The sequence below is a fragment of the Hydra vulgaris genome, chromosome 15 (genome assembly GCF_038396675.1).
Source record: "Hydra vulgaris chromosome 15, alternate assembly HydraT2T_AEP".
Lineage (NCBI taxonomy): Eukaryota > Metazoa > Cnidaria > Hydrozoa > Anthoathecata > Hydridae > Hydra > Hydra vulgaris.
Window position 1 is genome coordinate 33,565,155 of NC_088934.1, and position 12,793 is coordinate 33,577,947.

General features: G+C 25.4%; 1 protein-coding gene across 1 annotated transcript in view; it reads left to right on the plus strand.

Annotated features, from left to right (window-relative positions):
- LOC100205880 (putative ATP-dependent RNA helicase TDRD12) overlaps positions 1-12,793 on the plus strand; it is a 115,151-nt gene that overhangs the window by 68,347 nt on the left and 34,011 nt on the right. Inside the window, exons 20-27 of the mRNA XM_065819174.1 lie at positions 106-179; positions 352-477; positions 663-779; positions 949-1,078; positions 1,181-1,229; positions 2,630-2,700; positions 2,999-3,145; positions 12,377-12,421. Of these exons, the coding sequence (XP_065675246.1) occupies positions 106-179; positions 352-477; positions 663-779; positions 949-1,078; positions 1,181-1,229; positions 2,630-2,700; positions 2,999-3,145; positions 12,377-12,421 (759 nt within the window). The remainder of the gene's footprint in view (positions 1-105; positions 180-351; positions 478-662; positions 780-948; positions 1,079-1,180; positions 1,230-2,629; positions 2,701-2,998; positions 3,146-12,376; positions 12,422-12,793) is intronic.

Sequence of the window (12,793 nt, forward strand, 5' to 3'; positions counted from 1 at the left end):
TTTCATTTACATAAAATTCGTTTTTAAATAATGTTCAAATAATTTAGTTGTTAAATAATTTATTACTAATTTTTCATTTTAAATTGCTAATAAATTTTTTTTCAGCATGTTTCTAATCTCCGTAAGTTATTGTATGACGTTCATGGTCGACCCATGGATACAAATACTCAATCAAAGATGTAATTTACTTTTTTAATTTTTTGATATAGTTTTAATAATCTAACTGTAGCCCCAGTTAAATATTTTTTGTTGTTTAATATTGATCTGTTTGTTATTTATTTTTGATATCTATAGTAATTCATGGATACTAATAATCTTTTGAAAATGCTTTTGTTGAACTTTTAATTGCAGGTTGCCAAGGTCCATGATTGAGATTGATTCTGAATATTTGCATGATGATTATTACGAAGATGTCTATATCTCTTCCGTTGTTAACCCTAGTTTATTTTATGTCCAAAAAGTTGAAAGTTTCAAACTGTGAGTTTTTTTTATTTTAATGCATACTTATCTACACATGTATTGTTACTTGGTGTGAATTTTTTAGATTATTAAATTATATCATATTTTTGTCATGCTTAAGTATTAAGTGTAAAATTATTATAAAACAAAAAGTTTTTCAAATTTAAAAAAATCTTATAGAAAGAAAAATATAAACTTTTTAGCATTGAAAAGCTTGATAATAAAATACAAGCAACTATGGCAGTAAAAAAATTAGAACAAAACAAAGAAGTGTTGCCTATTGGATATATTTGTGCAGCTCAATACAGTTCAGATAAAAAGTATAATCATATTTCCTTTTTTTATTTTTTATTTTTATATATATATAATAATATCAATATCATATATTATTATATATAATAATATATCATATTGATAATAATTAGTTAGATATTGGTTTTTATTATGGTTTATTACCAGCTTTGCATAGTTTTAAATATCTTATTCCAGGTGGTATCGTGGAAAAGTGTGCGGTGTAAATACAGAAAATAATGAATATGATATTTTTTTTGTTGATCATGGTGATAGAGAGTGGTTAAGTAGAGAAAAAATTGCTTTGGCTTGGGATGATTTATTAAATGTATTTTTAAAGTTTTATAAACTTTTTTTTTTACTTTATTTCTGATTTTTAAATACTTTTAAATTTTATTTTTTAAATAATTTTAAATGTTATTCCTTTCAGCAACCATTTCATGCAATTGAGTGTACATGCTCAGGTGTTCTTCCAAATGGTAATTAGTTGTAATGTATTAAAAATTATAACATTAATAGAAGTGTATTATTAATAGAAGTGGGTAAAAAAAGTAGTAGAAAAAAAATAAAATAATGTTATATAAAAAAAAAGTGGAATTGAATTTAGTTTGTGGATATTCTTTTAACAATTATACCTTATTTTTGTCTTAAATAAAATCTTAAATCTTTGCATAAGTGAATGCATTTTGTTTTTTTTGTTGTTGTCAAGATGTTACAAAAAAGCCTTTTTAGTTATTCTATTATTATGTTCATGAAAATGTAAAAATGTTTTTTTTTAATAAATCTTCTTAAATATAAGACTTCAACAATTAAAATACATTGAAGTTTTATAGTTACACTAAAAAATAAGAATGACCAACAAACAAACTTAATTATTAGTGCTTCAGCAAACTCAATATGAATACAAAAAAGTTTAAAATAAATGAACACAATGTTCTCTTTTTTAAAATAACAAGTAATTATTTACAACATAATAAATAGCAGTAGATACAACTGTCCCAAAAGCGAAGTTTAGAGAATGTGATATTTTTCCTATAAAGTAAGATCAAAAGAAATAAGCTGCTCATTTCAACACCGTATGTTACAGCGTTATGAATACATATATTACATATATGAAGCTTATGTTACATGCCTGCTATGAGAAACAGACTCCTTACAAAGAGAATCTCTCTCAGCCACGACAATTGACTTTACTTTAACTCAGAAAAACTTTCCATGGAACTTTTATATTTAGAAATACCTACCATACAAAAGTAACCACTTTTTAAATGATTTTTTGACTCTGTCAGATTTTAAGAAAATCAAACAGCATACATTTTTTATTACCACAAAAGCAGTCTTTCAGTGTAAATAAAATGCATCCATTATTAATACTCCATCATTTATTCTGATCCATTCTTAATCCAAAGCTTTATAGAGTTCACTTTACAGTAAAGTACCTAATATCAAGTGTGATATTACGAACACTTTACGAACAAAGTACTCAATATCAAGTCTAATGTTGTCCTTGTTTTGACGCAATTATAGTTGCGTCAAAACAAGGACAACATCAGACTTATCAGGAATAATTGCGTGTCAAATGCAATCTGATGATAACTTGCAACCTCTACTTGACTTAACTTGTTAGTTGTTTTTTTTTTTAATTATGACAAAAAGTTTTGATGCAAAATAAAAAAAAAACAGATTGGCTAAAATGACATATCCAAATGTTAATAATCAGTAAATAGTGAAAAATTTAAAAAGGTTATTTTGTTAAATGTATTATAGGCATGCAAATGTTATTTAACCACTTATTGCATAAGAAATATATAAATATCAAGCTAAACAAAGTTTTTTTATTTAGTATAATCTTCAATAAAGTTTAAATATTATTTTATAGATGAAGGATGGACAGACCTTGATGGGGATATTATGTGGGAAATTATTGTCAATCGTTTATTGAGTGTTAAGGTTTTCTTATTAACCTTTATTATATATTTGATTTTTTACTATTTTCAAATTCATATATGGTACTCAAATCACTTGACAGAAACATTTATTCAATTGAAACCCATTGTAATCAACTCAGTACAATCCTTGAATTAAATTTTTAAAAAATAATTTTATAGTTAAGTTTTGTTTGTAGCTCATTTTGTTTTCAGCAGGTTTTTGCGTTTTGAATGTTTTTAAAGTTGTTTGTATAATTTGTACAAATTAAAAAAATAATTAAAATGTCCAAGTTTTATAGTAATGTTTGTAATTTAAATAGGTTATTTCAACACTTGCATCAACATTTATTGATGGAATGATACAATATGAGGTGGAAATAATGGATAATACATGCAATCCTAGTGTGAATATAAATCACGAACTTGTGGTAGTTGGTGCTGCAAAAGCTTCTCTGCAATGTTTAAAGGTTCAATTATTTAATGTTTATTTTTAATTGTTGATTAATTTTTTAATGTAAAGAAAATTTGCTCAGAGTTAGCAGTAAAAATAAATAATGGATTAAAAAAATGTAGCGATAAAAATTAATGAAAAAAAAGTTTGAATTTCTTGTATGTAAGATAAAATGTTTTAGTAAAGTTATTATTTCAGTGACACAGGCCTTCCCAGAAGAGGCGTGCGGTCGCACGCCTTGAGTGAACACGGATATTTATTTTTTTTTGGATAACTCGGCCACGCTTTTTTAGCATATATTAAAAATAACGCATTTTTAAAAAGGCGCTGAAAAAATCAAATTAAATTCGTTGTATTATTTTGTAATTTTTTTAATAATTTATTCTTTTCATTAATAAGGAAATAATAACATAAAAATAATATATATATATATATATATATTTTTTTTTTTGAATTTTTTTTTCTTATAACAAATTTTTTTATTTTTTTATTTTACATATTTTTTTTTCTAATTTTAAATTTTTTCGCATAAGTATGTCTTTCTACAAAAAATAACTTCTAAGTTCTAGAAGAATTATTATCTACAAGGTTCTTGATAAGGAACGTTTAGCTCATTCGGTTAAGACATTACATAGCGCCGCAGAGACCCGGGTTTGCATCCCGCGTTGGCAGAGCATATTTTTCAAAATTGATTAAAAAAGTTTTCGGTCACATTTTCTGTTTATTTTTTCGACTTGTCTCAAATATCGTTGCTGAAAAAATCAACACCTAAAAATATATTATAAATAATTATAATATAAATAAATAAAAAATAAATATAAATAAATAAATTTTTTTTTTAATGTTTACTAGACATAAAAAAAAAAAATTGTAATAAGAAAAAAAATTTTTTTTTAAATAAGTATAAATATATATATTTCATTTTTATGTTCATATTTTTATATTAATAATAGGAATAAATTATGAATAAAAATAATAAAATAATACGACAATTTAGTTAGGTTTTTTCAGCGCCTTTTTAAAAATGCGTCATTAATATATGCTAAAAAACCGTGGCCAAACTCTCAAAAAATATATATATATATGCGTGGTCACTCAAAGCGACCGACCGCACGCCTCTCCTGGGAAGGCCTGGTGACATGATTGGATTCATGACATAGAATTGAAGCGAGGGAGCACTCACTTTGTAAGCAAAAATTTCAGAGTTTGATCCTCAAAATGACCCTGGTAGTTATGCACTCAACTTGTTTCTTTGTGCAGTGGCCTCATTTGTTGAGATGTTTTTTAAGTTAATGAGAGGGTTGTATAGACAGTTTAAGGTAAAAAAAAAATAAAAAAGAGCCTTTAGTAATTTTAGCCATAAAGAGGTGAATTAAAAAATGAAGTAACCTAATCTGGTAGGTTGACTTCTTGTTAAGTTAATTCCAACAAAAAATACGAACTGAACATCTCAACCTAACTATGAAACATGGAGAAAAAAAAAAGAACACAAAAAAAGGACAATATAATATGTTCAGAAAAAAGTTAAGAAATTAGAACAAGAAAATTGGATACGAAAATAGAATAAGAAAATAAAACAAGAAAAAGACAAGTATACATGACAAGAATAAAGGGTTGTCCACAAATTATGTCATGCTCGATTCTGGGACAAATTTTTTTTTTTTTTTTTTTTTTTTAGTGTTAAATCTAGAGAAGACTTTTTTTTAATTAAAAGAGTATCTGACTAAACCAAAACCCTCAGTTGATGTGTCTACATGTTGATTATATATACTTAGTCAATATGTACAACTCAATCCGTTACAGCCTGTTAACGGATTGTTACAGCTGTAACAGTCTATGTGCAGTGCACATTATGCGCTTTGATTTTATAGGGTCCAAGTGCAGAACTTTGTTTAGTTGGTGCACAAAAGTGTGCAATAACAAAAAAAACAACCTTTGTGAACAAACTAAAAAAAGAAAATATTTCTTTACTGAGGCAAACCTGGAAACCTTGATTTAGTAGCCTGAAGTGGAATCCATTTGGCCTCGCTAATGTTGCAAGTTGAAAGAAAGTTGTATTTATAAAATAATATTTTTGCATATATAATATATTATTATGTCTTATTATGTATTATATATTCAACCCTTGGAATTAAGAAAAATGAGGTCAGCAATAATTTGCCGACCTCAATCTTTTAAAGGTTGACAAAAAAAATTTAATACAGAGGTCTTACCATAAAACATAGAAACAAGGTCAGCAATTTTTTGCCAACCTCAATCACTTTAAGGTCAGCAGTTAGAATGGCATTACCAAATGCCGACTCTAATTCCGAGGGTTGTATATATTATATATATAATATTTTGCATTTATTATATATCGAAAGAATATCTTTTTAAAATTGGTATCATGTTTAGGATAGCAATGTTAATTTATACAATTTTACACGGAACTATTAGGGTGGAAAAAAAAACATTGAACAGACTAAAAAGTACTAATTAATTAACTCAAAGAAAATTATAGACATTATATTTAAAATTTTGTATATATATATATACATATATATATATATGTATACATATATATATGTATATATAAATATATATGTATATATATATATATATGTATATATATATATATATATATATATATATATATACAGGGCTTGTGATGAAGAAAATCGTCAAGCGTGTTATATCGCGCTCGTAAAATTAGAATATGTTTTCATCGGGCGTGATTATGTGCGCTCGAGATAACGTCGGCGAGCGCGATGATGAAAATTGCTAAAGGTGATACTCATAAAAAGCTTTTTTTTTTTTTATATCTTTTTTTATTTGTTACATAATTCTTACGTCAAAAAATGTTTGAATTAGTATCACAGTTATGAAACTACTTCGACGAAAGAGATTTTTATACTTCCAAACTTCTTGTATATTGTCAGATCGCGATTTTATTTTTAACTATTTATGTTATAAAAAATAATATCAAACAAAAACGCAACTTCTTATTGATTTAGTATTGAAGTATAATTTAGTGACTTAGTTTTGCTTCGTTGTTTTGATATATGTATTTTAAAATGTTACTCTGTAAACTTAATTAACGGTTAATGGTTTTTATATTTCTTGATATTTTTTATTCAAATTAATTATTTAATTTTTTTCTAAAATTTCTTTTTTAAATTACGTTTTTTTATCTTAAAAATATAACACAAGAATAATTTGAAATAATAATAAATAAAAATAATAACTTTTCATTTAATAAATATTGACATCGTTACTTAGTTTTCTTTTCGAATGTCTTTAATTGCGAACATTCTAAACAACAGAATCGTTTTAAATTTGAGTTAAAATCAATAATAGTTAATAAAAAATCTATACTATAAACAAAAACTAATTTTAAAAATTACTCTATTATTAATATTTATTTTTATTATAAACGATTTGTGGAATATTACAAACAATAAATCAAATAAATTTTACTTGATATTTTCACAAGATTAAAAATACTCCGCAGTTTTTATTTTCTTATAATGGTTTTCTAATTTTCTATTCTTATTTTATTTGCGCATTTTTGTATTCACATTGCGTTTCCACGTGCACATTCCATTATTGAAATTAGTGACGATAATGACTTTAAACTGCTCATTCGTTACGTTAGTGCAAAAGAGAACGACGTTGTGCTTTTTATATTTTATATCAGTTGTTTGATAACAGAATATCTTTAATAAAAATCTTTTTTAAATATTTTATGAAAATAAAAAAATAATCTTGAACTATTGGACGAGCGTTATTTTATACGCTCGTTATAAGCTGAACGAGCGTTGTTTATCGCGCCTAGAACGTTTGAAAATACCGTTTACGGGCGCGTTTTACGAGCGGAGCGCGATCACGCTCGCTTCATCACAAGCCCTGTATATATATATACAGTGGTGGCCATAAGTCCTGAAACATCATATTTTATGTTATGAAATCAATATATTTGTGTGAAAAACAATTTATTAGTAAATTTTTTTATTTTTTTTAATAAAATAAGTGTTTATAACAATTTAAAAGATGATAGGTACATGCACATATTAAATAGGTACATGCACATAAAATATTGAACTTTTACATGGTAAAAGTTCAATATTTAATGGAAACATAGTTATTGTCAATTACCATTTAGATACGTTTTGGCATGCTGTTAACAAGTTTTGTACAATAGTCTGGTGTAATTTCATGGATCCACACTGATTTGATTGCTTCAACTAAATCATTATAGGATCTAGGCTTTTTGGCAGCAACTTTTACTTTCATAATATGCCAACAATTTTCAATAACATTAAGATCTGGTGATGACCCAGCCCAATTTTCATGGGTTTGAATTCCTTCATCAGCAAACCACTTCTATACAATTTTGGCTGTGTAGCATGGTGCACTATCCTGTTGGAAATAAGTGCAGTTCAAGATCTGCATGAAAGGGGGCAACTTCTCCTTCATAACATCCAAATAGACTTTGCTGTTTATTGTGGTATTCTTGGGCATTATCCATAATGGCCCATGTCCTTTGGCAGAAATAGCACTCCAAACCATACAAGACACAGGAGCCTTGACCCTGCTAACTGTATATTTTGGCATATATCTACAGTTTTTTGGTCTTCTTACAAAGTTGTTTGTAACATTAAATTGTTTAATACATGTTTCATCAGAAAAAAGAACTTTAGACCAATTTTCTCCAGTCCGATTTTTGTAGCGCTGACAAAATGTTTTTCGATCTTTTAGGTTTTTTAATGATAAAAAAGGTTTTTTTGCTGGCTTGCATCTCTTCATTTTGGAATCAACCAAAAGCCTTCTTCTAACTGTTCGGTCACTTACTTTTTTCTCAATAAAAATTTCTTTTGAAATCTTGTGTGCAGATAGCCGTGGATTTGCATGGCTGATCCGGCCAATAAGTTTGTCAGTTCTTGAGGTGGTTGCTCTAATCCTGCCTGATCTCATCTTTGAAGTAAAATTTAATTGGGGCTCTTCTTTATGCTTTTTTAAAGTTCTACTTACAGTTGATAATGAATAACCAAGCTTTTCAGATATTTCTCTTTGAACTAAACCTTGTTCATATAATGCAGCAATAATTCCTCTTTTTTTAGGTGAAAGTTCTGGCATAATATAGCTGATAAATTGCTTATGAATAATAAAAAACGAAAATAAATAGCGCAATATACAAATATGTAGCTATAAACATATTGCTATGTAAAAACAAAAGCATCAAACTTTCAAAATTAATACTTTAGATCAAAAATAAATTTTTTTGGTTGTTAAATGTTTTGTTCTAAGACTTTTGGCCACCAATATATATATAAAGCTAAAACCTTTAGATTTTGACAATGTTTTGTTTAATTTCACTTTCAACAAGTGCTTTTATTTCTACACCTAATATGTTTAATATATATATAATACATTTCTACGCCTAATATATTGGCACTTTTCAGTAATAATTTCTACACTTAATAATAATTTACTAGCAGAAAGCAACCCATAATACGAGTTATGATCGGTCTGTTACATAATTAATTTATAGTTTTCCACAATTTAAAGTTGCGAAACCTTAACTAATACCCTTTTAGAAAATGCCTTCAAATTTAAAAAACTAAACGTAAATCTGTAAAATTAACATTAAAAGTATGAGGATGTAAAATAATTTACCAATTATTAAACATAATTTAAGTAATTTACAACTGACATAGGTCATATCAGTGTAAGGCAGAACCATTTTCCTCGACATTCCTAAGTTCAACACAATACTTTTTAGTTACTGACACAAAATAATAACACTTCAAAATTCTTGTTATATTTTTTATAACATGAACTTACTTAATTATTAAGATTAATATGATGTGAAGTTATTATAAAGGAGTTGTTAATTTTTTTGGTCTTAAAAACGTTAAATGCACACGACGAAATAAATTTATTAAAAATAACTAAGCAATTGAGTACAAATGCATTTCAAACAAAAAAAATTTAATTTACAATCATACAAATTATAACAAATTTAAAAAAATATGTAAACTTTGATCTTTTATATTGCATTAATGGGTCATGACAAATCTAAAATAAAAATTGTAACAGATAAGTAGACATAAAAGAAAAAGAAAAAGAAAAAAAACAAACTAGAAAACAATTTTCCTGCTTTTTGGTAACCTGTTGTCATACTTAAGTTGCTGTGTTGATGCAGCTTGTCAGTGTTGTTTTATGACGTTATTTCATGTTGGCTTTTAGTAAACTTTAATTTAATTTAAAAGACATCACAATAGATTTAAAATATTTTAATTAAAAAGCAAAATAGCAAATGCTTCAAGGAGCCAAGCTATAAACATTAAAGATAAAAAATCGAATTGAGACATAAATAAATTGCATTAATATAGCTAAATATATTGTCTTGGCTTATAGTAAATTTTATAAGCAGTGGATTCAATAAATTAAACTACCAATTAATTATTTTTAACATAGAATGTAGTATCATTATATTATAGCATCATTATAATTATAATCTTGAATAGTATTACTTCTTGCTATACAATGCATTCTTTTCTAGCAGCATTTCTAGCATTTTGTCAATTAATAATTTCATCTCACCTAAGCTTATCCTACCTTTCATATCTTAAATGATTATTTTCAACTTGCCTAATCAAGCTCTCCTCATTTGGGTTTGAATTATTTGCTGCTTGCCGAGCAGTATTTCTAGCATTTTGTCGATTATTAATTACATCTTGCCTAAGCCTATCTCTTTCATTTCTGCGACAATTAACTTGCCTATTAATATTTCTATTTTCCAAACTAATATCAACTTCCAGCCTAATATCATCCATTTAAACTTCACTTTTAATTAAAAGTAGTAACAAAAAATCTTAAAAGAATCTCGAAGATTGTGATCTTTCCTATATCATTTTTTTTCTACTCGAAATAGCAGACACCAATGATTTTTATATATAACAAACTGTCATTTAAAATAAATTATGCAATAAGCTTATGACTTTAAAAAAGTATATATATCTGCTAGGAGATGTTTGAAAAAAAATTAACTTAAAAATAATAATAAAAAATATTATTAAAAACCTGCAATTCTAATAATAAACATACTGCTAACACAGAAAAATTAAAAAAATAAAATGTTGTAAACCCTTTTTTGCAAACTTCAATACTATTTCTTTAAAAAAATTATTCATAAACATTTTTAAAAAATTCACAAAACTTTACAATATTTTGTTCTTCTATACCACATAAATACATCATCTCATAAATTTAAAATAAAAAATGTAACGAATAAGTAAATAAATAAAAAAAACATTACATACAAAGAATGAAAATCAATGTACCTTATAGAGAAAAGCTATTGTGATTTACCAGAGTAATAGTTGTTAAATATTATTATTTCATGTTAGCATTTAGAAAATAATTTATGCTGGTACATTATGGTTTCTAATACATCATGATTCTAAAATATTTTAGCAAAATCTTGTAATAAACAGCGCTAAAGACAAAAAATCAAATTGAGATAAAACAAATTGTATATGTGGCAAAATAATTTGTCATGGCTTTTAGTGAATGAATAAAAGCAGTGATTTTTAATAATAAAATGACCTATTTATCATTTTTAACAATAGACACCAACGTGAAGGTAAACCAAATGTCTATCTACTCAAAAGATAACAAAAAAAAAACAACATCACAACAACAACACACAACAATAGCACACTATAAGTTAATATAAAATGCATATAACATAATTTAAGTAACATAACATTCATATATAACAGAACATAAGTAACAGCATTACGCAAAATGTTATTAAAATACATTAATATGTATTTTCAGAATAATTAATAATAAAGGCTTGAAAACACCTAGACCTAAAGCATTAATAGTTTGACACATAACAAAAAATAAAAAAACACTTTACATTATTATAAAAACACATTGATAAAACAACTATAAAGCACATATTACTACATACACATACTTATCAAAAAAGCATATATGCAAACAATAAACATGTGCAAACAAAAATTTTAAAAATGACACAAGAAAATTTAAAAAGATTCAAAGTAAACAAAATATATATACACAAGCAATACTCTTTAATCTTCATTTTTTTTTTTTTCATAAGAACTGTAATCAAAACAAAATTTAACCTTTACATACAATAACATGTGACATGTCATGTCAGTGTTGGCACAAAATTTTAATTTATTTTTCTAAATTTTCTAAAAAAAAATAAAAATAGTTAATAGCATCATAGAAATTTCAAAGTAGTAATAACCAATTTTATGGAATTAGCATTAGTATAACTTTTTTGTTGCATAAAAATAATTAGGTCTCATCCATACCCCTATTTTCCTTCTAAAAAATTAAATATAAGCTCAATAAAAACAAAACTGCTAAAAAAAAATAAAACTAAATAAAAAACTAAAACAAACAAAATGTAAACAATTTAAAAAATTAAAAGGAGTGATCCTTTCTACTTTATATCTAATAAAAATGTTATATATAAATTGCTAAACTTTTTTTTACACTTCATTTATAATATGATCTTAACAATGATGATTATTTATCTTAATTCTTTATGTAATATTTCTAAACTAATAAATAATTAAATTCCAAAAGGTAAAAAGTTTTAACTTGCTTTCCCAATGACCGCATGCATTTTGAGAACGTGCTCTTTCAAATTCAGAAAAGTCTAGTAACTAATTAAAACTACTTTAAGAATGAAAGCGAAACAACGTTAAATGTTAACTTTAGCAATTATATTAAGATAAATGATAAATATAAGGGTGTCAACATAAATGTCTTTTTCTTTTGGGTTTTTTTCCTTCAATTTTGCAATGCTTGCAATGCAGTATTTTTCTGCAACTAGTGTAAATTTATTAGCCAAGAATTAAACCATCAATCATTGGTAACTAAAAGACTAGTGACTCATGACAAATTTATAAAAATATATATACATAAATTAAACATTGTTTGAACTTTATTTATTACAAATGTTTAAATCTAAAAGCTTGCCTTTTTTGCATGCTTGTTCAAAAGATTACGACAATGTTTGTTATGTTCGCCTCAACAAAATAACCTGGTCCATAAGGAACCATTGGTTTATCATGCATAAAATAACCCAATTTAATTATTAGATAGAGAAAATTAACTTATAGACAATAATAACAATACAACAACAATAACAATAGACAAAAGACAAAATTAGTTATAAATTGTATTAAAATTTTGATAAAAAAAGAAAATGTTTTAGGAACTCTTCCCTAATGCTACATTAAATCAAAGCAACGAATTCCAGGTAATTTATATTTTTCACTTTCATGTTTTAGTAATAAATTATAGTATATTATATACATTTTGGTAATATGTAGAATGTGCATATTAACAAAATGACATGAGAAAATCAACATATAAATATATTGAAAACAATATATTTCTCTCTATATGTATACAGATATATATATATATATATATATATATATATATATATATATATATATATATATATATATATATATATATATATATATATATATTTTGGGTTGAGGAATATATTCGTAGCGTTTTTATCAAAGACTTTTATTTAAGGGAAATCTTATAATAATAAATTAATCGATCATGTATTCGCCATCGCTGTTTACAACCTCCTCCCACCTCTCGACCAATTTGT